Here is a 27,808-nt window from a genome sequence, read left to right as displayed (position 1 = left end):
GTTTCCATTGGCACAATTGCTCCATTTTCTCATCTTCTTTTGTTCTGAGGTAAGACACCTGAGGGATATTTCCTTCTGTTTTCTAGAATCTATGTTCCCAGCTTTAAAAAGGAATTCTAGCGCCAAGTTTTCTGTTTTTGAGAGGAACTGAGAAATTTTTCTCAGAAGATACTGCCCTTCTACTGCTTTTCTTTTCCAGTGGAGCCACATGCATCAAGCCTTAGAGATAATACTCCAGAGGCCAACGTAGCACCTAGCACTTCAGAAGAACAAGCAGAGCAAATGCTGCAGCTGAATCAATAGATAGATGTGTTGCCCCAAAGAGAAAGCCATGCTGAAGAGAAATTGATATAACCTGGCTAAAATAAGGGGATTAGGTGCAGTCCTCATTTGATGGATTTAATATAAGTTTACAAATCCTATGCCAGTCACAAATATTTACAAAATTGGGTCGTTAGTTTCTAGAGGGTTGTCTATTTCCTAGATTAAAGAGGGACAACAATAACATACAGATAATAGTTATAGTTTATCTATTCAAATCAACACTAACTTTCTGTAAGTCTTGAGATTTCTTAACTAGAGACAGAATAGTTGGTAGAGAAATTAGTTAATAGTGTTTTTCTTTAAAATTTAGAGCTTTTCTATTACTACCTTAATTTTGAACGTCACAGGAAGTATTAGTTTTATATATATATATATATATATTTAAAGCTACAAGTAGTACAGATAAACTGTTACAGTCATAATTTTAGCCTTTTTATGGAAAGGTGTTCAAGTGGTTCCATTGAAATAAATGGGACAAATGAAGTAAATGATCATAAACATGAATGAAGACTCTACAAACTGTTCTTTTCTACAACTTCTTTTCATACACACACAATGAAATAAAACAAACAAAAAAATGTTTGGGGTATGAATTAGCTTGTGATTTTCCTTAAACTGGGGAGAGTTTTGTAAGGCAGAATATAAATAATCTATTGCAGGAAATTAGGACTTACTTGGGACTAAGTAACATGCAGAAGGAAGAGCTAATAGTAGAGTGTAGCATGTAGCTACCAAAGGACAATCAGATTTGCAACATAGTAAATGAAAAAATTGTCTACTGAAGAAGAATGTATCTTCTGTATGATATAAAATCTTGCCACATCAAAATCTGTTGTTTTTTAAAAGAAAAATTATATTTGTCTATTTTACGAAGATCAAGTGCTTTTGCCACAGAACAAATTAAAAAAAAGAGTACAGTATTCATGGTAAATGAATATAAATATATATATATAATAGTATAACATAAAATATATATATATATATATATATAGTGTTAATGGTAAATGCTGTGTTAGTAATAATTTCCTTAAAAGTAATGGGAAAAACTTTCAAAGCTGTGAACTGCTTAGACCTAAGAAACTTCTTAATACAGAAAACAACCATTTTTTATAACTCCTGAGACACTAAAGAAAATAATTGCCCTATTGAGCAGTACTATAAGAAATAAAACAATTGATAGCTTAAAAGAGGCTATGATTGGACACGCACATTTCAGCAGTGTACCCACAAAGGTCCTCCTAGTAGGGCTCCAAAGAGTTTATTTTCTTTATTCAAAAAATATAACAAAAATTACAGCTGAAACATTCAAGATCATAAAAAATATACAAGCCCTACTTTAAAAATATTATGCAAGACTGGAAGTGCTCTAATCTTCATTTCTACTTCTACCTTGCAAATATATCGTCCAGTCTGGCAGTATGATATGATCTCAAAGTTCCATGATGAAAATGATCCATAACAATGCGTTGTAAGGGGTGCATAGCTTTCAGTTTGGCTATACCTTTATTACTGTAAACTACATAATAAATCCATAGATGTCATTAAAGGTGGAACAATTTGCATCACCTAAGAGTGTAAATCCACATGTCAGGAGATCTCAAAGCTTGCTAAACAAGTGTCGGTCCATTCCTCAACAAAATATCATTGAAAGAAATGCTAAGAAATTCTCATTTAATATTAGTTAATAGTCCTGATGAAGTTGAAACACACAGTCATATTTTTATATTTGCCTAAGCAATGATAGATGGACCTAAAAATATTCATAAGTTTAACAACCTTTAACAACTGATTGTAGAATGTTTCTGAGCTTAAATTAACTCTGTCTAGCACACCAGGTCAAATTCTGCTTTTAAATAACTAGAACTGCATATGATAAAAAATTCTTTGCTCAAGTATTTCAGTCTTTTCTCTTTGGCTTCTCAAGAAAATACAGGAGAAGTCTTCCTTATTCTTACTGCCTGCAAGCCATATGTCTATCCACTGAGGTAATGAAGACACACTGTTAAAATGTAGGATGTAATAAGGGCAAAGGAAAATTTAACATAATTACATTTCTTCAATTTTCAGGAGGGCTTAAATTAAATTCAAAGAGCATTCATATTTTGAGGGGACTGGCTTATTTTCCTTCGAACTGCTATGCTACTTTTAGAGGATTAAAATTAACTGCAAACATTCCATTGGAATAAAATAAACAGAGAAAATTGTGTCTGAACTTCATTTTGATTAAAAGAGAAGAAAGATTTCAATAAACCTGGAAAAAAATAATTAACTTACCAGCTTGACCAAGTGTATACTCCTGATATCTTGTTCCTATTCTGTTTGTAGCTGTACAGTTATACCGTCCAAAATCACTGTCAGATGTGGGAGCAATCTTTAAAATGAATATAATTTGAAAATATTACTTTCTATTCAAATAACAAAGTTCTTTTAAAAAATCAGAAATGCAAATATGTTCTATTTAACCAATATGCAGATGAGTTCTTACTCCAGCCTGTCTAGTATATTCACCAAAATACAGATCTAGATTCACCCTTTTTCATGTTAAACTCCCCCTTTTCAAATTCAAATTAGGAAATCAAATAATAGGAAATGGTGACATTGTTTATCTCTATAATTTCACTTTTGAACAAAGAAGGAAAAAATTAATAAACTGCACATTTGTTCACAAAGACACTATTTGCACATATTTTGATTAAACTAAGCAATGATAGGTCTGAAAATTGCTGTTCCTATAGATAATGCAAGGACAATTTTTATTTTATTTATTTTTTTTTATTTTAGTTTATGGGATTCACAATACACCGGACATTCAAGGGAAAAAAAGAAAAGTTGCCAGGGAACAGCATAAGCTTTCTCTGTAGTTAACCAAGTGGCTCTATAACATTTATTCAATGTGGTATGGGTCTGTATTGACTTTCAAAATAGCACCAAAGGGTGGATTAACTGCCAACCTATATAAATTAGCAGAACACATTTCAGTGATAGTCCAAACTTTTCTTTAAGGGAACTGTGGAGACTGTTTCTTGGAAAGCTGTGGCTTTGTAAGTGTCAAATTATCAACAGCCTCTTTCCTCCGTATAATTTAACATTTGAAACAGGTGTTTCAATTTGAATTTTGAATCAATGTTTCAGTTAATGTCAGATGTTGTCATATTTTTTTCCTCCAGTTTTTTCCTCCAGAATTATTAAGCTAGTCCTGATGACTCCATCCAGTTCAATCAAAATAACTGAAATCCACTTCCATTGGGAGAGGTTAAAGTTAATACAGAGTCAAAGAATCATAGAAGGGGTTGGATTGGAAGGACCTTAAAGATTGCCTTATTCCAACCCCATTGGACATGGGCATGGACACCTCTTACCAGACCACATTGCTCAATGCCCTATCCAGCCTGGCCTTGAACACTTCCACAGGTGAGGCATCCACAGATTCTCTAGGCAACCTGTTTCAGTGCCTCACCATCCTCACATTAAACAATTTCTTCCTAATATTTAATCTAAATCTACCCTTTTTTAGTTTAAAACCATTACTCTTTGTTCTATCACTACATGCCCTGACCTGCTTTCCTGCTTTCCCTTTCCTGCTTTCTTGGAGGCCCCCTTTAGGTACTGGAAGACTGGTATAAGATCTCCCTGCTCTGGTATAAGGTCAGCCTGCTCTTCTCCAGGCTGATCAACCCCAACTCCCTCAGCCTGTGTTAATAGGAAAGATGCTCCAGCACCTTTGCGGTCCTTCTGTGGACTCACTCCAACAGGTCCATGTCCTTCTTGTGCTGGGGGACCCGCAGCTGAACCCAGTGCTCCAGATGGAGTCTTATGAGAGCAGAGCAGAGGGGAAGAATCACCTCCCTCAACCTGCTGGTCATGTTGCTTTTGATGCAACTCAGGATACGGTTGGCTTTCTGAGCTGCAAGTGCACATTGTCAACTCTTGTTGAGCTGCTCATCCACCAACAGCCCCAGGCCCTTCTCAGGGCTGTTTTCAATCCATTCTCTGCCCAGCCTGTATTCATGCTTGGGATTGTCCCAGCCCAGTTTCAGGACCTTGCACTTGGCCTTGTTGAACTTCAAGAGGTTTGCACAGGCTCACCTCTAAGGCCTGTCAAAGTCCCTCTGGATGGCAGAGGTCCCTCTGGTAAACCACGCCACACAGCCTGGTGTCATTGGCAAACTTTCTGGGGGTGCACTAGGTCCCACTGTCCATGTCACCAACAAAGATATCAAACAGCACCAATCCCAATACTGACCCGGGGGTCAATATTTTGTTACTGATCTCCACTTGGACATTGAGCCATTGACATCAACTCTCTGAGTGTGACCACCCAGCCAATTGATTGATATGTGATGAGGTAAGTAAAAACCATTCATGCTTACCAAGGTTTAGCTAACCTGTGTAAGCTCACTAAAACCAGAGGCTACATATGAGTTCTCAGGCAAAATAAAGGATCAGTTATTAGAATGACTTAATATTTCCTTTCTGTCTTCTTCCCACAACATAACACAGATCTGTAAATTTATAGTTAATTCCGGTAAGGGCTACAGAGAACAGATAATGATTTGCTATCATAGACCATTTCTCAGCAGATAAATGTCATCACTTGTCATCATACATGCATAAATCAGCTTGTCATTTATTTTAAAATTCTTCATGTCATTATGCTCTATTCTGACATTGTATTACATAATGATGCACATTCTCTTGCTCCCCTCTTATCCAATTTCCCATGAGACAATCACTTAAAATCTCACAGAAAACTAGACTTTTCTATTACAACCAATGCTTCTTCTGAAAGCAGCAACAAAGTAACACACATACCGTAAATTTCAAGAAATTAGGTTCATTGTTTGAACTTTAGGGAAAAGACACAGCTTATTTCAGAATATCATATACATCTGGCTTGGGATCTGATGTAGGACCCCCAAACGTATTAGCCCTACAGCTTCTGAACCATTTTTCCCATGGCAACAGAGAAAAAATATGCTGAAGTTGCTGATACTAGATGTAAACAAAGAAAGCTAATTTCCTCCACACTTCTCACATTCAGTCAGGAGAGAGTATCTAGTTGATGTAACAGGTGAGACCAGGACTGGAGATAGCGGTTGAATACACTTTGTTGTGAAATCATTAATCAAAGAACATGACTTGTTGTACATTACTATGCAGTAGTTCACTATTTAGTCATGATGATACATTTAGAGATAATAATAAAGATAATAATAATAATAACAATAATAAAGATAATAATAATAATAGAAATAATTGCCATCAAAACCAACTGCAGTTTAGCTTCACTTTCCCCTTCTGCTTTGGTCTTGACTGAAGTCACACATACATTTTTGTATATACCAAGCACCTACCAGATAGTTACTTTAATTTTTACTATCAACCCCATGGGTTAATATTATATTTATGCATTTATTTACTTGCAATAAATGCAGGTCACATTAGCATTCAGTGTAGATGCAAAACTGAACAAAAGCCATGTACATGAGGTTTATTTTCCAAATGTTCACAAGAAATGTGGAGATAAATCAGTTCATACATAGTTTTTATTTTTTTATTTTTTATTTTTTAAAGAGTTTTACTTAAATTATAAATCTTAACCTTAAGCACACTGCATAAGACTTGCAATGGTGCCAAACTGAAGAAGAAATGAATTAACTAATGTCACAATGTTGATTTATTTTTTAAGCCTTACCTCTAGAATCAGCTTTCTTCCTGCACTGTAGGTCTTCAGATGTGTTGTATTTTTTACAGGTAGAAGTAATTTTCCTCTCCTCCACTGAATTGTGGCAGATGGATTTGCTAGCACTTCACATGTTATATTGATGGGATTGCCTTCCCAAGAGTAATGCATGGTTTGATTTGACACAAATGTTGGAGCATCTGAAAAATGGAAGTAATACACAAATATGTTAACTGTTTTAGTATAAAACATACTGTGTAACTCCATTGAAGTACTACTCTTCTAAAGTTTTAACTGAATGCTGTTTCAATTTATTACTAACCGTGACAACATCAGTGTTCAACCCTGGTTTTTTTTTAAGCTCTTATTTTCATAGGTTTCTCCTCTGCTGAAATCATTTCAGCTGAAATTTTCAGGAAGAGAAAATCTGCTAATTATATTTAACATTAGGCAATATCAGGCCCTTGAAAGATGTGTCTCAGAAATGACAAAAACTGTTTCATCCCAATGATGAGAAACTCTCCAGCCAGACTCTGGGAAAGGCATGGTACATTTTGTTAGGGTGCATTATTACATGATGTTTAGGGTTCAGAGCCCCTGAAGTGCAAAAAAGTAATAGGCAGGTTCCTTCTCTGGTGATGTCTGCAGATGGATGTGTGGATGTGGCCCTGGGTTCAGTGTTTTAGCACATTGACTTCCCAAGCTGTTTATTACCTCCCAATGGCTGGTGACAAAGGGAGGTGCAGTATGAAAGAGTATGTACACTGTTCAGTTGCTGATTTTGTAGTGTATCCTTTTGCCATGGAGAAATTACACTCACTCTGAATGTTCATAGATGTAAACGCTTCACCAATTTCCTATCAGATCATATACTTTATGAAACCTTTCTAAAGAAAGATGCTTAGCTGTGTGAATAAAAGAAAAAAGAACACCTAAAATTTTGCTATGCATTTTATCTATTTCAGATAAAACATTGTGCATATGAGTACTTTTTTAATTTAGGCTATCTTCATGCCAGTTCCTTAAGAAATCATCAAGCTACAGAAAAACAAAGAGCTGGTTCATCTTCTTTACAAACCTGCCTGTAAATGGCTATACTAAACATGCAGCCAAACACTGAATCAGATACAGAGAAAACTGCTGGCTTGCAAGCTAGTTATATTTTTCAGATCACAATGCCAGCAGTGACAAGGTTCTTCCATTCTACTCACTGTTTCCCTGGAAAACAGAAGCAGTGTAATGGTCTTCAGAAAGAGCAAGAGTGGTTCTTTCCTTCTTCTCTGCTTCTGTCTTGGGTAAATCATATTTTTTGTCTATTGAATATTTATTTTGAAATCAATTTTCCATTTTAATCCCACTCTTATTATAGTTTAAGAGTATTAACTACATATTATTTACATTACTGAAAGCAAAGGAAACACAAAGTTCTTAAAGAGAATTATCAGTTATAGCTGGTGCCATGGTATCTCTTTTTAATACTTGAACCTTATATGTCTATATTTATATTTTAATAAATAGCTCTAAAATGCTTCTAGTTGTGTCCCTGGAAATTCTGTTCTAGTCTTCTAACAATTAGTTTAACTTTACATTAGAAAATTCCTACTAGGTCTATTAGAAACTAGAACACATTTTACTGAACAGTGAAATTTAGCTTCAGGAATGGTTTTAAACTACTTTCTTGTTTCTGATGTACATGTTTTCAACTTCTTTTTGTGTCTGCCTTTGTGCAAAAATGCAACTTTTCAGTTTTATTATGCTTCTGGTGCATGCACACATACAGGCTTAGATCAGAGAAAACTGTCATCTATTCTAAGCACAGATCAAGTCTGCTAAATTGCTCAATGCCATCAACATATATATATTTTTTTAAATAAATATTCAGCCTTTATTTTTATAAAAAAGGAGATGATTTCATCCAAGTAACTGAAATATGTCTTCCTATAACTTTATTTACAAGACACAGGTGCTCTTCTTTCCTTTTCAGATGTTATGGTAAGTAATTCTACTGCTCTTTGATTCTCATAGACCTTTAAAAACATATTTTAACATCTAAATATATTTTTGCAAAGAATGGACTAATAAAGAGTATTCAGGATATGACACATCACAACAGTGGATCTCTGTGAAGATAAAAACAAAATTTGCATATGCCTGATTTATGCTTAGGTATGGTCAGGAATGTCAAACTGCCAAGAGTCAGACACTTGGCTTCACTTCCTCTGGAAGTGAAGTTAGCAGTGGGATCCACCTGAAGGAAAACTGCATGAACTGACTTCTTCCTGGCAGACAGCTTTTGCACTGAATGTGTGCTCAACATATGGGTCAGAAATCTCATCACAGTGTGCATAAGACACAAAATGAAGTTATTTAACAACAGATTTTAGATAAGTCCTGTCCTCCATAATAGACAATTTCTCAAAGTAACTTCACTTTGTCAATGAACACTGGCATGAATGTGGCAGATAGAAAGATGTTCTGTTAGAACCCAAATAACTTTCTCCTCTTAGGAAAAAATCACATGGTTTGATGCTTTCTGTTGATTTAACTATACATTTGGCCAATTCATATCCTACTTCCAAGACTTACATGTGAAAAGGGAGTGTACAGTTCCTGCAGGTACAAGCATCTAGGAGAGTAGTGACTTTCGGTTCAAATTGCTCTGTCTTCTAAAGGCAGATTTTGGATCCCTGTACTATCTGTTTACTTATATTTTAAAAGAGTAGGTGAGTTCTGGACTGTCAAAGTCCTTCAGATAAAGCTATATCAAAATCAACAACTCCAAAATGCAAAGCATTGCTAAATAAAATTAGCTTTATATTTTCTCTCTCAAAAGACTGGAAAAAAAAAAAAAAAAAAGGCTTTGCAGTAATTTCCCCAGCAGCTGAAAGATCCAATGTAGCCAACAGAAGAAGATACTTTCAGGCAAATCACCTTAAATAACATGCTCTTTGATTTGCTAGTCAGGAATAAATAATGAGTGATGTTTCATACAAAGAAAATAGGTCTGGAAATATTTTTTAAAGTACAAATAAAATATTTCCTTATATATTGTTAGATATTTCTTATACAATAACAAAAAAGCCAAATTGAAATGAAATAACTTTTATAAGAACATTTTTTTCCTCTGGATGCTTTCGTTGCTAACTGTAGTATAGTGTGCTTCAACGGTTACAAAATTGTGTAAATAAATGTTAGTACTAAATGTTACAAAACATTTAGTATTGTCATGACTTTGGGTGAGACAGAGTTAATTTTCTCCATAGAGGCTCCCACCATGCTGTGTTTAGGATTTTTGATGAAAACAGTGTTGTTTTCATGCCAATGTTTCTAGTTGTTGCAAAGCAGTGCTTACAGAGTCAAGGCCTTTTCTGCTTCACACTGCCCTGCCAGCGAGCAGGCTGGGGGTGCACCAGGAGATGGAAGGGGACACAGTCAGGACAGCTGGCCTCAACTGACCAAAAGGATGTTCCATGTCATGTGACATCATGCTCAGCCATAAAAGCTGGGTTAAAGAAGGAGGACGGGGAGAACATTTGGAGTTTGTCTTCCCAAGGAACCATTACACTTGATGAGCCTTGCTTTCCCAGATGTGGCTGAGCACCTGCCTGCCAGTGGGAAGTAATGAATGAATTCCCAGTTTTGCTTTGCTTGTACATGTAGCTTTTGCTTTCCATAGTAAACGTTATCTCAAACCATGAGTTCTCACACTTTTATCTTTCCAATTCTCGCTCCCATCCCACCTGGGGAGAGTGAGCAAGTGGCTGTGTGCCAGGTTGAACTACAGCAGTCCTTTTGGCACTCAGTGTTGGGCTTGAAGGGTTCAAGACAGATTTGATTGCAATGTGGAGTGTGCTAGAGCAAAATTTACAGATGCTATGGCTGTTTAGATGCTAATTCGCAGGCTCCTGTGCTTGACAGGGGATTGCTCACCATACTGTATGTTACAATCCAGTGCTTGTTTGTGGATGCTTTTGCTTCTGCCATTTGCTCTACACCTTATCATCTTGCTTTGCTCTGCCTGGGAACATTTTGATAACAGTTATGGCCATCCAGCTGGCCATAACAGGTCATCACTGCTGTTCCTGTGCTGCTGTACTGGACAGGCTGGAAATCCAAACTGAACTTGAATCAGAGGGACTGTGACTACGTAGGAACACATACACCCCGAAGTGTCTCTGGCCATGGATAAATTCACTCATTGCAACGCTAAACCCTATGGCCTGGTCCAAAAGGACAAAGGGTGGAGATTGTAATGGATATGCCTTTAAACTCTTGTAACCCATGATTTGAGTTGCATGTCATGAGAAGTCCTATAGCAGAAACCTCTCACGCCAATAGGCAATGAGCCTCACAAGACACAGTGCAAGTACAGCAGTGACCTGAACTGAGCTGGCTTTGGTGTCCAGTATCTCTATGCAGTGCACTGCCTCTCCTGTGCTGAGTGACCACCATAACAGAAACTGACAGGTAGCATTACAATTAGGAGTGTATGTATGTGGTAACCCATATACTGTACAAGAAGATTGTGTAGGAGAAGCAAAGCCTGACCTGAAAAGTGTCTCTAGCATTTAGATATCCTTATTAGGCGTAATGTCTGAGAACAGTGATTTAAGAACAGACCCATAAATCATCTGTCTCATTCAGAACATAATTCAATTAACAACTTCAAAGATCCAGCTCTGGTGTATGCTAATAATTATACACAAAATTGGATATGGCAAATTACCTGATTCAGCACATGTGTCCAGAGAGCTGTAATAGGAAACTGGTGTGCAGAATCAGATTTGTACTTCTTCATTTAAGAACGCAGGTTTTCAAACTTTTGACTGTTTGTTCCTCAAGTAATTCATCTTCTTGTATCATACAGTGAAAGTATATGACAGATTGTTGGATGTTTCCTGTACTGTATTTTTGGAAGACTCTCTCTTAGATGGTTAATACTGTTATGTATTTCCCATCATCAGGAACACAATAAATGGCATCCTCTAACAAATCTAGTACTTTCATTACCATCCATCCTGTTAAAGCACCTTACATTTTTGTAACTCCACCCTATTTGATTAACAGCCTTCTATTTTTCTCTTGTGTTTTCTCCCTCTTGCCTGTTTGGCAATAGCCGATATACTGAAACCACTAGCTCTTCCTTGGAGATAAAGTAGAACCTCCCATGACAGGTACAATAACTGCCACATTTTCTTTTAACAAAATAATATTAGAAAGACCTCAACAAACTAAGCCAGATGACTAGATTTTGATATATAATCAACCTTAGGAGGAAGATATAAAGTACAGTTTTCATGGTTACTAACTTTCTCAATTTTCCTTCCAATATCATGATCATGGCTGCAAGGAAGACCTTTTAAATCTGAATGTGAAATTCTGAGGTAGAAAAGCAAATGAAAATTACCACATAGTAGATTTTAAGTTTCATGATTACTAGCTAAAATGAGAGGGCTTTTTTAGAATCTGACTTTTTTACAGATGGACACGTTTCTTTCACAGCAGGTACAGTAATGTTTTCTTTCCCCTTCCCGTTTTTTTTTGGTTCTTCTCCACATGCGTATAATAAAACACATGCTATTCATTATCCAGTTTATGCAAAAGTAGGAGTCCCCTCTTACTGAACACACTAGCCCCTGGTCACCTTGACTATGATATTTTTGATACACAAACTTCACTCTAATTTCTCCATCTCCAAAACTAGTTTTCATGAGGATAAGGTACCTTTCTGCTAAATGCAATGTGTGTTGTTGATGATAGCAACTTCAGCCTTAGCAATGGGCAATGAATGCTTGCATGGTTCTACTGCTTGGTGCTGGCAGAGATACAGAAATTCAACATATTTGTCTCTGAATTATACTTGATGCTAAGGAAGAAAGTATTTGGTTGATCACTTAAAAAAAAAAAAAGAAAAAAAGAAAGAAAAAAAAGGAAAAAAAAAAGCCAGCTTCATAGAAATATCTTCTGTGAATGGATTAACTTGTCTAAAATTTTTATGTTACTGCTGGGATACGGTTTTCAGGGTGGCATTTTAATCTCTTCAGTTATTTCGGTTTCACTAAATTTAATCTGAATTCATAGTATCCTGATTTACTAATGCATGATTTCGAAAAATCTGTGTTCTTGTGAGTTGTACAAATCCCTGATATTTACTTTAGATACTTGTAATTTAACAACCAGAAATAGAGGCAAGGCATTCCCTGCAAATGACTGCTGTGAATTCTACTATTTGTCTTCTGTAAGGCAACTCTAAGTTAATGTTAGTGTAACTATTTATTAAAAGATTTATTTTGGGGTAAGAAGTGTAGAAAATATCTGCCAGATGGAGAAAAAGATTGTAATAAAATTATAGCTATAAATAATAAGCTATTATGTCAAAACTGATGTTTAAAATAAACACTGCATATATCTGTTAGCCATTAAATATCCAGGAATATTATAAATATAGCCATTAAATAAATATAGCCATTAAATATGGCCAGGAACACTGGCCATATGAACTAAAACAAGATCTCTTCCCCTCCAGATCTCTCACACTAATAATTTTTATTTTAGTAATAACATATTTATGCATTGTCAATTACTGACACATCATTGTTGGGTGGAATCACTATGTATCAAAATTTCAATTGCTACCTGTATTTCAGGACAGGATTACTGGAGTAATTTAGGATTATCAGACTTCTGATATCATATATTAGATTATGTAATTCTGACATAGCCAGAAGCAAGCCACAATGTCTTTCTCAAATCAGGACACTAACTCCCACCTCTTCCCCTATCCCACTTTTCACATTTTAAGAACAAAATCCAGCTTCATATACATGTATTTACCTTCTGTATTTTCCTGCCTGTCATTCTTACCTCCATGTCTCCTGTTGGTCTCTTCTCTCTATTCCCTAATCTATCTATCTACCTACCTACCTACCTACCTACCTACCTACCTACCTACCTATCTACCTAATATACCTACTATATTCCCAAATCATAACAGTTGTTCCTATATGGAGCAGGGACTCTCAGCCTTAGCATCTATTCATTTTATTTTAACACACAGTGCTGTCCATACAAAATCTCTAAGTAATTTTTAGGAATGGAATAAAAATCCCAACAGCATTAATGAAATTACCTTGTATATCCAACTCCATTTCCAACAGGTTGATTCCCCTAAACCTATACCTTATATCCCTCAAACCTCCAGTACACAGTGTGCTCAAACTCACCCTCTCTACTTTAGCCCTATGCTGCTCCCAGTGTGTGCAGAAACAGCAGCTCAGGGGCAGGTTCTGTGGTGCATGGACTCCAAACCAGCTCAAAGGGACCTTGCCTCATACACTGCAAGCAAAGCTGTATGTTTCAGTTTACTGTAAACAGTACAGTAGATCTCTTTTTCAAGCATCTGCCACTTCAGGATTCTCTGAGCACAACTAAAGATAAACTATTTAAAGATACTCCAGGTAATGCAAAATATTCTGCAGTTAAGGGAAGTAAATGAAAAAAAAATGTTGAGGCTACAAATCTAAGATATTTTGTTCTGTTCAGGTTGCAAAGTTTCAGCATCACACTTGCTATCATAACACCTCATTGTTTGTTTTGCAGTTCTCAGATGCATTGCTTCTGCTCTGCTGTGCCTGTTTTGGAGGTACAGAGAAAAACACAGACTGTGTTGTGCTATTTTTTTTTTTTTTTTCATTTACAGGTCATTACTGTATAATATAAATTACACTTTACATAGGATGAAATTACTTGCAAAATTCTATTGTATTTTCAAAGAATGAACAGTTTAAAATTTATGTGTTAATTATCAATGAAAACATTTAACATTTAGCCTTGTGAGATAAACTCATAAAGTAGAACCATCACAAAGGAAACATCAGAAAATTATTTATTGTGTGCATGTGTTTTTTTAACCTTTACTTATATAGTTGAATATGTGAAAAATGATGGCAGTAAGCAAAGATGTTGAGGAAAATATATTTACTAAAAAAAAAGACTAAATTATCTGAAGAGAAACAAAACCTAAAAAAAAAAATATTCAAACCAACAAGCTATTAAAAATCTACTTAAAACGATATCAAGCTCATTGTAAGGTAAACAAAACCATGTTGTATTAGGAAAAAACAAAACAAAACAAAAAAAAAAAAACAGAAATGTTCTTGATATGAATGTAATATTTTAACAAGTCATAGACAGGCCAAAAGTTTTTAAGATGGAAATTCTGCTCTATGGTATTATTACACCCTATTGGGCCAAAGAATAGGTAGATTTACTATACAGATGTAGAAATTCTAATTTTACATTTATTGTGGCAGAATCAGAAAAAGACAACAAAGCTGCATTCATCACTGCTTCAGTACAGGAGGACTTAGTAAAGTATTTTTGCCAAGTGACTTTATGCAATAATCCTCATATTTTGGTCAGAATTCAACATTTTTATCCCCTTTAAGTCACTGCAATGGCATACCAAATTTTCTTCTATGTAAAAGCAAAAAGTAGACAAAAAAATAAAATTTTAAGTCTTAATCAGTAACATTGCTGAGCTCCAAAATCATGTCAGAATAACTACAAGTATTTCATGATGCTAAACATTAACCTACTAAATCTCTATTTTATCATTTTAAGCAATAAATTTGACAGGAAGACCAATAGTATTTTACAAGAAAAGTGGTAAAATCTTCTGGAATACTTCAACATTTTGTTTCTCTTGGTGGCTTTTGATAGCTTTTTTTTTCTTTTTTTTTTTCTATTTTTTTTTTCTTAGACCATATGATTGTGTTTATTTGTTTTGTTTTCTGCCTCTGATAACAAGACCATCATGATTTAATTGTATGGTAATTGAGTCCTCAAAAGATGGGACTGTTTAGCCTGGTGAAGAGAAGGCTAGGGGGAGATCTCATCAATGTGCACAAATATCTGAAAGGAGGACATAAAGAATACGGACCCAGGCTCTTTTCAGTGGTGCCCAGTGACAGGACAAGAGGTAATCCCTTCCAACCTCAAACATTCAGTGATTATGGGAATAGCTGTGGGTTGTTCCTACACTGACTTCTTTTAAAAGAAACGGAATACAAAGTACGAACATTTTTCAGAATTCACGATAGCAATAGGTAGCTGGAATTCTATTTGGAATCAAATACGCTACAACGTTTGTAACGTAACTGCCCACAGTAGCATTATCTTCACTAATTCAAAGCCTTCTTTCCTTGACATTAGGTAGACTTTGTGGTTCAAATTGTTCAATCTGCTTTTAAGTAATTCTGTGTCTTTGCAAAGGTATAAAATGAACAGCATGAATCCAAAGCATCTGCATTAACTGCAGTGCTAAGCAGATGACTAACATAACAAAGTGGAAAGACCTAGAGGACTATTCATAAAGACCTAGAGGACTATTCATAAAGACAAGCTGGATACTGTAACAGTAATGAGATTGATTTCTAATTGAGGAAGTTGAATACTATCAAGTTGAGTAGTATAATAAATACTGTACAAGTTTATTTAAAGATAATACTATGCTGTGTATGCTACATGACTTTTTTGGTAGCACTGAAATAATGTTGCTAATTAATAAGGAATATAACTACAAAACTCATGTTTGGACACAAATTGGTAGTAAGAAAATCTTCTAATTTTTGGAAGAAACTTTAAATTACTTAAATACCAGAACCTGCTTTCTAAGAAGTAGTATTTGTCAACCACTCATGTGGCTGGTCTCATACAAAAATGCCAAAAATATTGCCAAATGTAATAATGCTTGTGATGGCCTATTATAGCCCACGACACTAACCTTCATGTATAGTGATGAAGCAGGTATCAGGACAACGTTACTGAAAATAATACCTTGAAGAAAGATGACCTGTTATATCCAGTAAGTCAAAATTATTATTATTTTTAAGTTCTTCAATTCTAATCACTGCAGTAAATAATTTGTAGAAATACACACAAGAAATAATGTGTTCTCTCATCAGATTTTTTCTTCTTTTAATTAGGTCTGTATTTTTTTTTTTGTCTTATCTCCTTCGCATTTTATATTTAGTTTCAAAACAAATATATCTCTTTAAAAACACAGTGGTACCAAATAGAAATGTAAACATTTGCATACGAAAACTGTGACTTTGAAAGGCATCTGATCATATTGCAGGTACGATCATTTTGTAACTCACTAGGATTTGTATATTGTACCTCCTCAGGCCCTACTGAAAACCTCATCATTATTAGAATACCTCTTGCTTTATTTTTGTATCTATTTCTATCATGTTTTTATTAAAAAAAAAGAAAAAGCTGTCTATCCATGAGAAATTGTAGCTAATTGCTACAAACACATCTTAATACCCAATACCTAGTATACATCATATATGCCAATTTTTCAATCAGTTGATTCAGTTAGCAGTAGTAACAATGATGTTTATTAATAATAATAATAAATATACAATATAAACTAGGCTTCATATGTATAACCAAAACTTGCAGTTATTGATATCTATTAGTAAATAATATTTTTATCTTCTTTTTCTTGTACTTAAGTATTTTTTTTTAATTGTAAATACAAGGAAAACTAAACATAACTAAACAAAAAAAAAAGACTTTGTAGAAAGAAATCCTTTTAAGTGACTCTGACATCTCAGCAATTTATGTCTGTCTAACATTTATTTCAGATTAAAGGCTGGGTTAACCATGCCTGAACGGTATCAAACTGATAATCTCTTCCTGTCCTGGCGAACTGCTCTTATCATCAAAAGCAACCCCAACAGAGAACAAGGATAAAGTACAAAAACTCTGTGCAATCTTGCTGTCAGTTTAAGTCTCTGATAGGGGTCAGTAAGTAAAAGCATGAGACAGTGACACCAGGGCACCCTGTGCCTCAATTAGTCCTGTTTGACTGCACTGCCATTTGAAAATGTGACAGCAACATGCTCCTCTCCTGACTACATAAACTAGCAAAGGTATTAAAAACCTATAAAGAAGACTACTGTGCTTGTGTGTACTTGTGCTTATAGAATGGTACTAGGTGGATTGGTTAGCTGTATCTAGGAGCTATGGAACAATATGTACAATTAGACCTTGCTTATTTATTTATATTTAAATTTTAAAATAGTTATTGAAGCTAATGCTAGAATAATGTTAAATAATAAAAATTCTGCTAAAATGGCCCACTAGTGATTATGCAAAGAGTTAGCCATACTTAAAAAAAAATCCTTCTCAAAAATGGGTTTGAAGAGAACAAAACCAAAATCATTAAAATTACAGTATTTTGAAGATTTTTCAAATCTGCAATTTGGTAAATGAATATTTGGAAAAAAATATATATAAACAACCCTGATAGATCACTAGGAGAATAATACACAGGGAGTCAAAACATTTATTTGATACCAACTTCACAGAATCTCATATAACTACCCTCTCTTTTCCCATTTTGCTCTGAATACCAATCGTTTAGTTTTTGAACATGTATCTTTTAGTGAAAGTCTCTAACCTGCAACTTATGAAATGAAATAGCCAGAATGATACTATGGTAACTATGACACCTGCTACCAAAAAAAAAAAAAAAAAAAAAAAAGTACTTGTAGTTCAGAAAAGCACTTCTAATGTTTAAGACAACACAGCCTTGTATAGAAACAGTGGTAAGAAAGTACTAATAGATTATTTTATCGAGACTGTTTCATCACAGAAATTTATCATAGAAACTAGATTGATGAGGGATGAGGCCAGAATTAAGACAATTTCCTCTGAGTACACTATTTTAAAGGACAGAAATCGTTATAATTACACAAGTGTTTTGTTGCCTGGGCAGGACAATTGGAGTTCATGTAAGAGTATAAAGTTATTTCAAATGCAAACTAAAAAACTGCTCTGACTGGTAAACCTGAATACCAATAGAGACAGACTTCTGTTGTATCACCCCAAAAATACATGCATTGTATTACAAAATTACCTGACACATAATGGACATGAAAATGTTTCTACTTCTGTTCTATTTTTTCCAGCACAGATTTTCTTAGAATATTTGGTTGAAACTTCAATAACAGTTAAAACTTCAAGAAATGAAAATTCTGGTTTTAGACATTTCAAAATTTTATGGTAAATAAAAATATTTTGTTATACATTAAAAATCGTCATTACAATGTGTCATCTATATGATGATAGAATAATATTTCTGTGTTTTAAAAACCACTTTATCAGAAGAATTCTGAACTGTAAAAAGTTTTAAGTTGCATAAAAAGTATATCTACTGAGGCATAAATACATAATTAAAAACAATATGATAATCCATTTTCACATATATGTATTTGATTGTTCCCATACATATTACAAATTAAGCCTGCCACACAATTCACATTAACTCAATTGGAATATATTACTTTTAAATTCATAGCATTATGTACAAAAATTTCACCCTGAAAGGTGTCTTAGATGACATCAATTCATTCTATCAATCCAGAATTTTTGTTATGGACTTTAATATGAATTCTGTTCTGCTAATGACTTTTTTCCATTTCTTTTGGTAATATTTCATAAATTGTGACACATCCTATATCTCCCTTGTTAGTACCAAAAAAAAATAAAATTAAAAAAAAATTGAATTTTAAAGCATAATAGCTACATAACCTTAATTAACATTTTTCCCATGTTATTTTATGCATACAGTAGGATACAATTTGGAATTTTATAGATATTTTGAAGGAGCTTCACTGCAATTTAATTTTTATCTAGTAAAATATTTTTTTTCTTTTAATACATATAAAATAAATAATTATCAGCACACCAAGTAAGTGTCATTACAGAAAAAATATTTTAAATATGCTCCCAAAAGAGTTTTTGCAAATTATTTTGCAAAGTTTCAAATTCCTTCAAATGTCTATTTATTGAAAAACAGCTATGTTAAAGCTATTAATGAACACTGTATTTATTTCTTAGGCCTTCTGGGTTGGCAAATCATTGCATTTTTAAAATCCAGTTAGAACTTTGGAATTTTCTTGTTTTCCTTTCAGATTTATTTCCTATATCAACATCCATTGTTTTCCTGTGAAAATGATGGAACATGCAACTGTAAACTGAAGTCACTTTCAAAACTCCTCAAGACGTTACTCAGCTGACAGTCTGAAATCATTACTTAGCTCTGTACTATAGATCTTATTCCAATGTCTATTGCATTTCAGTGGAAAGACACTCCTTCAATTCAGTGTAACCATTCATGTAACCATTCAATCAAATACTTTTCATGCAACCTTTCTGTTTTTTTTTTTTTTTTTTTTTTTTTTTCACTTTTTTCAAACAGGCTCACTGAAGCTATTCTGGAAAAAGCAAAATAAACATATCCTGCAAATTTCTAGCAAAATAGAATAATGATTTTTGGTTTTCTTTTTTTTTTCTAGACCTTTGCTTTAGAAGTTTGAACAAAAGGGTGTTTGAAGAGACAATTTAACACTGAATTTTTCTGTATTTGAAATTTATATCCTCTCATATAGAGATGCTTCTAAAGCATCAGACTCTTCTCTAAACAAAAATAATCTAATTTGCTCCTGGATAAAAATCAAGAGTTTTGAATAAAGCAACCTGTCCACAAAGCAGTCTATCCAAATGAAATTGTCACAAACTTGTGAACTCCAACTCCATGAGGACATATAACAAGGGCTTGATATCTGGAGGAGCATTATTAAGTAAAAGAAGTAGGAGAAAAAAAAATAAAAAGCAACCCCAAAATACAAAAACTTTGTTGCATCTTGGAAGTTTCAGCTCAAGTCTGAGTTGTTGCTCAAATCAGTCTTTACCTTATCCCAGTGTATACTGTATACATCCAGAGCAGGCTCCACCAGACCAAAGATGTGAAGATATTAAGTTTAGCCAATTTGTAGTTATTAAGTTTAGCCTTAAATAAGTGGGTAACATCACAGATCTGAGATGAAATCCTTTTGTGCATAAATCACTGACGAGGGTCATGTCAACTTAAAAAAAAGTCAGTATCCCTCCACAGAATTCAGCATTACTAACTACTACTAAGAACACACTTTCTTAAATTATGCAAGTTTAAACATGAATTACCAGGAACAACTGACCTTCCATTAAGAATGTACTTTTTTTTTCTTTTAAAACAAATTTTAAAGAGAAACAAAATATTAGAACTTACATTCAATATCAAGGTACATGCTCTTTTGGTGCCCACCAATTCTACTTGCAGCTTCACAGTCATATCTCCCTGAATCTGACAACTTCACATCTTTAATATGCAGTGACGATTTTCCATGCTGCCCTTTGACTTCTATACGGCCATCTGGGCTCTGTTTACATTGATTCAGGAAAAAGAAAGGTTTTATACATATATGTATATTTACGTATGTTTTATATATTAAACACCATTGATAAGTATGACTGAAAGCATCTCTTCACCTGTGGTGAAGTTATTACTAACAGCTAAGCAATTTCTAAATTTGTCAAATGAATTAAAAATATATAGAAAAAAACGTTCTATTTTGAGGCACTATAATCGTGAATAAGTACATGCTTAAAGGAACACTGTCAAGGTAAACCACCACATTTACCAATTTATGACTGGCACAATGAGTGACATACTCAAAACCTGTTTATTACCTCATTTATTTTGCTATGATGCTGCAGTTAATGAAAATACATATGTAAATTCATAGTATCACAGTTGGCATTATCTCTCTTGACCTTAAAGTGCAACCGTGAAGCTGAATAGAAATACCCCCAACACTATGATCAAAATACAAATCCAGTCATAGATTTCTTATTTTCATTACTCATATTTTCTTGACAGAAGCTCAACATTGTTAAAAAAAAATAAATCATGATTCATAAATACAACTCGAATTTCTGGATTTCATTTACATATGATTGCATGGAAGAAGGTGGGGCTGAAAAATGAATACCAGCTTCTCTTTTTCTAGAAGATAAATTTTGTATTTATCAACTTGATAAAAATCCTTGGCTCCCCACCTCCCGACCCAAACCTATTTGTCTTTCAAGAGCATAAAAGAGCAGGGAAAACTAAATAAAACAGTTTAAAAAACTCTACTGTTTGACACTACAACTCCATGGAGTAGTATACCTGAGGGAACAAAAAAATAGACAGTTATTTTTAATCTGGCTCTGTGTTTACTTGTTTTGTAGCTTTGGGAAATATAGCTTCTTTTTCATTTATTTTTTTCTTTCATTTAAGAAAAAAAAAGTTGATACAAAATAGTGATGTTTACCTACCTTCATTATTGAGGAAGGTGAAGAAAAGAGGGAAAAACAGTAACTATTTATTTGTATTGCATTTAAACTTGAAGCATACTTTAATGTTCAATCCTATAAATACATACATTCATAAATACACAAATTGTTACCTCACTGAATGCAAGAAAAAATGCATACAATTTAGATTTCAAATATTCAAAATAAAGCTGTCATATAAAGTATATCAGATTTCTATGAAGGAGGAGTATCCAAATTAGAGTCCAAAGACACAGAATTTTGTTTCCTGTGAAAATCACACAGCATAGACACATAAACTAAAGTTATGAAATCCTAATGCAGGAGAAAATCTAAATTCCTCTGGATTGATAAAAATTAGTAAGATCACCCATCTCTTTTATCATTCCTAATGATGAAAATTCTGCTTTCATTTTACCTTTAAAAGATGAAAGAACAAAAATATGACATTACTAGTAAACATGCTATACTGCTGCAATACTGAATGTAACAATTTGGGGGGGGGATTTCTTGGTATAATTAAAATGCAATTTATTTAAAACAAAAAAAAAGTTTTCTAATCTCTATATATTTTACAAGCACTTTGCATGGCATAGTTCATATCAGTATTATTTAATTACTGATTATTTGTTTTTTTTAAAAAAACGTTATCTACATTTACAACTGTAAATCTACTTTATTCATACTTAAAGTGTACATATACTTTAGCCATTTTCTGATTTTACTTTTGTTAGAAATATTTCTCCTAGAACTCACATTTTAAATTGTGAAAATAGATATGCTAAAACAACCTGTGACTATGAGTCATAGATACAATACTACTTGGATAACAACAAAGTTGTTATTGGTTATCTATTGGTTCAACACTAATAGCAAATTCTCTAATTCACTATATATTCACTATAATTAACTCCATACTTTCCAAAGAAGAGATATAAGTGTCACCTGATGTTAAGAAAAAAAATAAAGAGACTCACAAAGATCCTTAAAATTAAATAACTATTCCAATAGATTCACTTTCTTGTTTTAGTTTATGCAATTATTTTCTAATATAGTTATATTTCTAATATTTTATAATATAAAATAACTTCGCTATGTAGACATTTGGTCTGTACCCAGAATAACTTTCTCATGTATAAAAAAACATATTTTATTCAAATACGAATATTTGAATACTGAAAAAAATTAAATAGTGAAAACCATTAAATCTTAGGGAAAATATTTTTTTCTCTTACTAGGGAAAATAAAACCTAATGAATACTCAGAAAGATAGGAAGTTTTTGATAACCACATCAACATGAAATACACGTTAAGAAGCATTTTGAGAGGGCTGCTTGGTTCATTTCAAAAAAGTGAGGTATTTTTTTTTATTCAGGTTATGCGAAGTCAAAAAAACAAAAACAAAATGCATAAAAATTGTAAACAATAAAATAATTTGACTACATGACTCATAAAACATCGATATTCACCGAAGTTAATTTCTAGTTATTTCAAGGGTGTCTGAAAATGATCTCTTCAAAATTGTTTATAAAATAATGAAAAATATGTAACAAGATATTTTCTGCTACATTCCTCTGAACCTGTATTCCCCTGTGGCTTCATGAACAGTTAAGGAAGTCCTGTTTCCTGGTCCTATTCTGAAGATGCATTGCAATAACACCTCAAAGCATTCAAGACTAAATGGTTACAATTCCATTCATTTTTCTGTAAATATGTTGAAATACTTTATTCAAATATACTGTGAGGCTAACATTCCTGAAAACAAAAAAAAATATGAAAGAAAACAAAAGTGAGTGCAAATACAGTCCAAGAAAATTCCATTAAAATTAAAAAACATACACATATTTTGAAATAGTTTCCTATGCCTAGAGAGGATTCCCAGAATATCACAGAGATTAACGCACGCGTATAAAAAATGCTAGAGAAAAGAGGCTACGATGAATTGTCACTAGGATTTCAGCAATACCAGTAGGTCTGTATTATATCATTCCAACCGTATAAATTGGTTAACAGGAATGTAGGTAAATAAGCCAAGTACATATTAGGATTATAGAAAAGGTACAATAACAGTACAATTATGCTGAAGCACAGTTCGGAAAGACCAGAGAAAAGACACAGAAGTTGACTACTGCAAAGAGCAATGAAGAATCTGGAACAAAAATATAACACACAGTTTTAGCCTTAAGCAAAAACTGAAACCACACTGGTTATATTTTCCTGCATTTGTAAATGCCATTAGCAAAATTGGAATATATAGGCAAAGGAGAAGTCTGCATTCGTATTGACCCCTAATGTCAGTCTTTTTATCCAACTTTTAACAGCAAATACACAATGTCAGAGGGGCAGCCCTAACCTTGGGGCCTGTGTCCATCAGAACTTGATAACCCTTGGTAATATCTTTCTGAGGCTTAATTTGATCATGCACTGAGTATGGACAAAACACATTAGCACCAATTCTGGCACTGCAGCAGACCAGAACTGAAAGAGGCAGAGAAAGTGACATGGAAAAATGAAGTACACTGCATGTTCACGGTAGTCCTAAGTAGAGATCCACACTGGGAAAACAGCATTGGAATTGGAATTTCCACTGGTAAGAAGTCAAAATACAAATATAATCTCCATGAATGAATAATGTTAGTAACTCTCAAGTCTGCCTGACACAATAATGCACTCTTACTGAATTGGGAAAAAATCTTTTTTTCCTTTCAAATACTGTAGTGGGAGAGATGCAAATATATATACTAAGGTGTTTTCTGCTAGATAGAATAAGTGCACATGCTTTTATTTCCTAGTAGCATTAAAGAATATAAAAAATAGACAAAAAAACAAAACAAAACACAGACAACCAGAACAGCCTCTGTGGTTCAATAATCATGATTTCTGTTGATTCACTGAATTACTCTGTACAATAGCAGAATACGAATAATCAGTGAACTCTCAAAAACATACATGATCAACACAGTTCCATACAGATACACGTATTTTTCTACAGAGATCCATAAGTAAGTATTATTAACAATGGCTTACATGTAAAGACATTGGAAGTGTAATTTCAATTAATTGACCGTTCTGTGTACTGCACCTGCTATAGAAAAAAAAAAAAAAAAAAAAAGAGAGAGAAAAAAAATTGTCCCAGAAGTGAGACTTTTATTTTATTTATTTATTTATTTTTTAAAGCTTTTTGGAAATAGTAATGAAATCTCAGAAATCAAAATATTTTCCAATGACTGTTATTTGGAGAATGTTTTAATATTCATAAAACAATACTTGTTTGTTTTTTTACAAGCTCGTGACCACCGCAGAGCTAGAAGACACAGGAAAAATCTTCAGCAGAGGTTTTTACAGAGTTTTGCTTACAATACAGCTGGATCTGTGTCTTTATCCATATAAAACCCATCCCTTGAACAACAAAAAAAAATAGCCTAAACATCTTTAATATTTTGAATACCTAGTTCTATGTATTTACAGGTCTCTGAGAAAAAATATTAATAATGACAATATTGAACAAAAAAAAATGCCTTCTGAAAATTAAAAAAGGGATGAAATCTCTCTTTACTTGCAATATTCTTACTAAGAAAACATAGCTTAACCCAAAACAAATCATACAGAAATTATAAAATGGGAGCTATCTCATCACTTGAGATTAATTTTACAGATTCTATAAAAATAAATATATATTTAGAATATATATATATTTAATATTAAATTATTTTCATGCTGCACATGGTATTCTATTACCTGACTTTTTCTGTGATGCTTGTGCTTCCTGAACTTTTGACATGACCCACAGTTCCATACATGAATATTCCCCATCTCCTTACTGGCTAATGTGGACCTGACTGGTCACTGCACAGCTTCAAAAACACGTTCCAGAGCTCCCAAGGTAATACCAGAATGATGATAACCATGTATTTCAAGGGTTCCACATGTAGAAGAGGTATGCAGCTTTCAGGGTATGATTGCTAGAGGGAATAGCAATGTGATGAGGGTACAATATCCACAAGGAGATATGAGCAGCTTCTGGGACAGGGTAACATATTCTGATACCATAGAGTGTTCAATCTGCACAATTCTATTGGCATCGTAGTTTAAAAGGTATAATTTCTCAGGAGGGGAGAATTAGCTGATTATGATGCTTAGAAATTGTCATTCTTTTTCAATTGTAGTAAGCTGTACTTGGGAAGAAGTGAATGGTGTGATTAGTGGTTGAGTTTGATTTATCAACCATTTCTCCAACTCCCACTGAGGAACTGTAGCATCAAATGAGATGAAGTTGTATGGCTGCCAAAATGTGCATTTTGAGCTAGCTGAAAGCAAGAGTGGAAGGTGAGAACAGATGCAGAAAGTGGTGCCTTGTTTGTTGCTGGATTTAGATAATATTACTTGGATGGTTAAAGCAGCTGTGACTTTGTGTTGATTATCTTCCCTCCTACAAAGTTTATGGTTTGTCTGACGAAGTACACCATCCCTTGAAGGCCAAGTGAAAGACTGATAGCAAAAAAATTCCTGCATTTAAAATCTAGACAAGTTGAAACACCTGTTTGCTTGGTTTTTATTTTAAATTTTAAAGATTTATTTGTGATCAAAGTGCCATTACTCTCCATGGCTATGCCACTGCACATCAGCTTTGCCTGTCACTATAGTTACCAAATATATCTTCTGACACCTTGTGTACTTTAGTGCTATTTTGGACACAGACTGCATGTGTTAGCAACAGAAAAGATGAATAGTGGCTTAGAATTCAGAGCGTTGTTTCTTTTGTAAAACATGGTGCAACATACTCAAGAACAGTCATTCCGAGAGTAAATAACTTCAGCAAAAACCGCAGGATTTTTTCCAGTTCAAATTCAAAGGAGCTGCTGTAGATGTAGATGGTAGAAGATCCACACACAGGGGAAAAAGAAGTGGAAAAAGAAAAAGGAATCAGTTTTAACTTTATGCTTAGTTCTTCCTTCTTCAGAGCAAATAGTCAAAAATTGCCAAAGCAAGAACTCATTGTTGTCTTGGTCGTGTTCTGAGTATGTGTCATGGAATGTAAACAAATACTGATTATCAGAATCATCTTTGGAATTTCAAGAATCACAGATTTTAGGAAGCTTTCTGATTTCAGATTGTGTTGATATCCACACAGGAAGAAAACTTCAAAACAGGTACTTCAGTCTGACGTTTCTTTTATGTGATATTTAAGCAGATCATAATTGCACGTGAAACTGTTCCTTGAAGCAGCATGAAAGATAAGACCTTTCACAACCTAACATGCTGATACTAAATGATGATAAAATTCCAGAAGTCTATTAAATATGTGACCAGAAATTCCTAGTCTGAAAATCTACCTTTGATGATGAGAAAGGGCTGTTGGTCACAACAGCCATCATCGTGTAGAAGCTGATGGAAGCTCCCTTCTGGATTATGGATGGTATATTCACAATATTTCCCATTCTCTTCAGGTAAATGTATTCTATCCATGTACCTGTTGGAGACAGCAGAAAATTCCAGAGTATTGCTACGTGCCTTAAGGTCCAATGAATCAGAATAATGTTACAGTAGTGTCTTGGACTTCATTGATTTTTATAGGAGACCATGTGATTCTTTTAGAGCTGCAGCTCATTTAATTTCAGCATGCTGCATATTCCTGAATTGGCTAGAAATTTGTCTTCCCACAAGGATGAAATTAATGAAGAACCCATTGTTTGTAGATATATAGTGTAACACCAGGAAAGTCACAAAAAAATAATCTTGAAGAAAAAATACTGTTGTTTGGATTTTCTTTTCATCTGCAGGCATAGCAGCTACTCATAGAAATCATATTGAAAATTGTAGCAGGTTCTATGCAGGTTGTTAACAGCATGTATAATCTCAAAAAAAAAAAAAAAAGTATTCTTGCAAGCTTCATATAACTTTTAGAAATTATGATTTGATATTTGATTCATGATGGCATTTCTTTCAAACCTACGTTGTTAAGTAATGAGATGACACAGCATATCTGATACACCAAAACCACATACTAAGACATAAGCCAGAAAACTGAAGTTCTTTTCTTGGTTGGCTTTTACTCACAGAAGTGTATGACAGAAAAATAACAGAGGAAATATGATTATCAGTCATTCAAGATTACTTCAACTGAAAATCAAAATCACCATAAAGAAACTGTTGATGATTATTAATGTCAAAAAATTTAGCATCATATGATAAAACCTTGTAGAGGGAAACGTGCATTAGTGTTGGCCATAAAAATAACAATAGCAAGCACAAACAAGTGTTTAAAAGGATAACAGAAACATTACATCTGTCATAATTACATATACACTTCGTAATTACAAATTCTGATTTTACTGATTTAAAAGACTTAGTGGTGTTATTCCTGAGAATGTCACTGATCTGAATCTATTGCAACTATGATGCCATTAACAGATGACCAGCAAGATCATCAGGAATGAGACCAGCAAGCACAATAGTCTTATTAAATAAAAACAAAACAAAACAAAAAAACAAGCAACGCTCCCCCTCCCACTTTTTACTATACAACTTTCTCTTATTTTAGGCAATGAAACCTTACTGCAATTTGATTCCTTGGTTAAACGAGAATGACAC

The 27,808-nt window shown here is 33.8% G+C and overlaps 1 protein-coding gene across 1 annotated transcript in view; it reads right to left on the bottom strand.

Moving 5' to 3' along the window:
• The window catches only part of NCAM2 (neural cell adhesion molecule 2), a gene marked incomplete at its 3' end in the record, with an annotated part of 282,431 nt that overhangs the window by 69,567 nt on the left and 185,056 nt on the right, over nt 1–27,808 (bottom strand). Inside the window, exons 10-12 of the mRNA XM_084305716.1 lie at nt 20,130–20,280; nt 6,020–6,207; nt 2,599–2,695 (exon numbers count right to left, since the gene is read on the bottom strand). Coding sequence (XP_084161842.1) covers nt 2,599–2,695; nt 6,020–6,207; nt 20,130–20,280 — 436 coding nt within the window. The remainder of the gene's footprint in view (nt 1–2,598; nt 2,696–6,019; nt 6,208–20,129; nt 20,281–27,808) is intronic.

This window comes from Netta rufina, assembly GCF_964035555.1.
Source record: "Netta rufina genome assembly, chromosome: 1".
Taxonomy (NCBI): Eukaryota; Metazoa; Chordata; class Aves; order Anseriformes; family Anatidae; genus Netta; species Netta rufina.
Note: the sequence above shows the minus strand (reverse complement) of the source record. Positions and strands in the feature narration are given on the sequence as shown.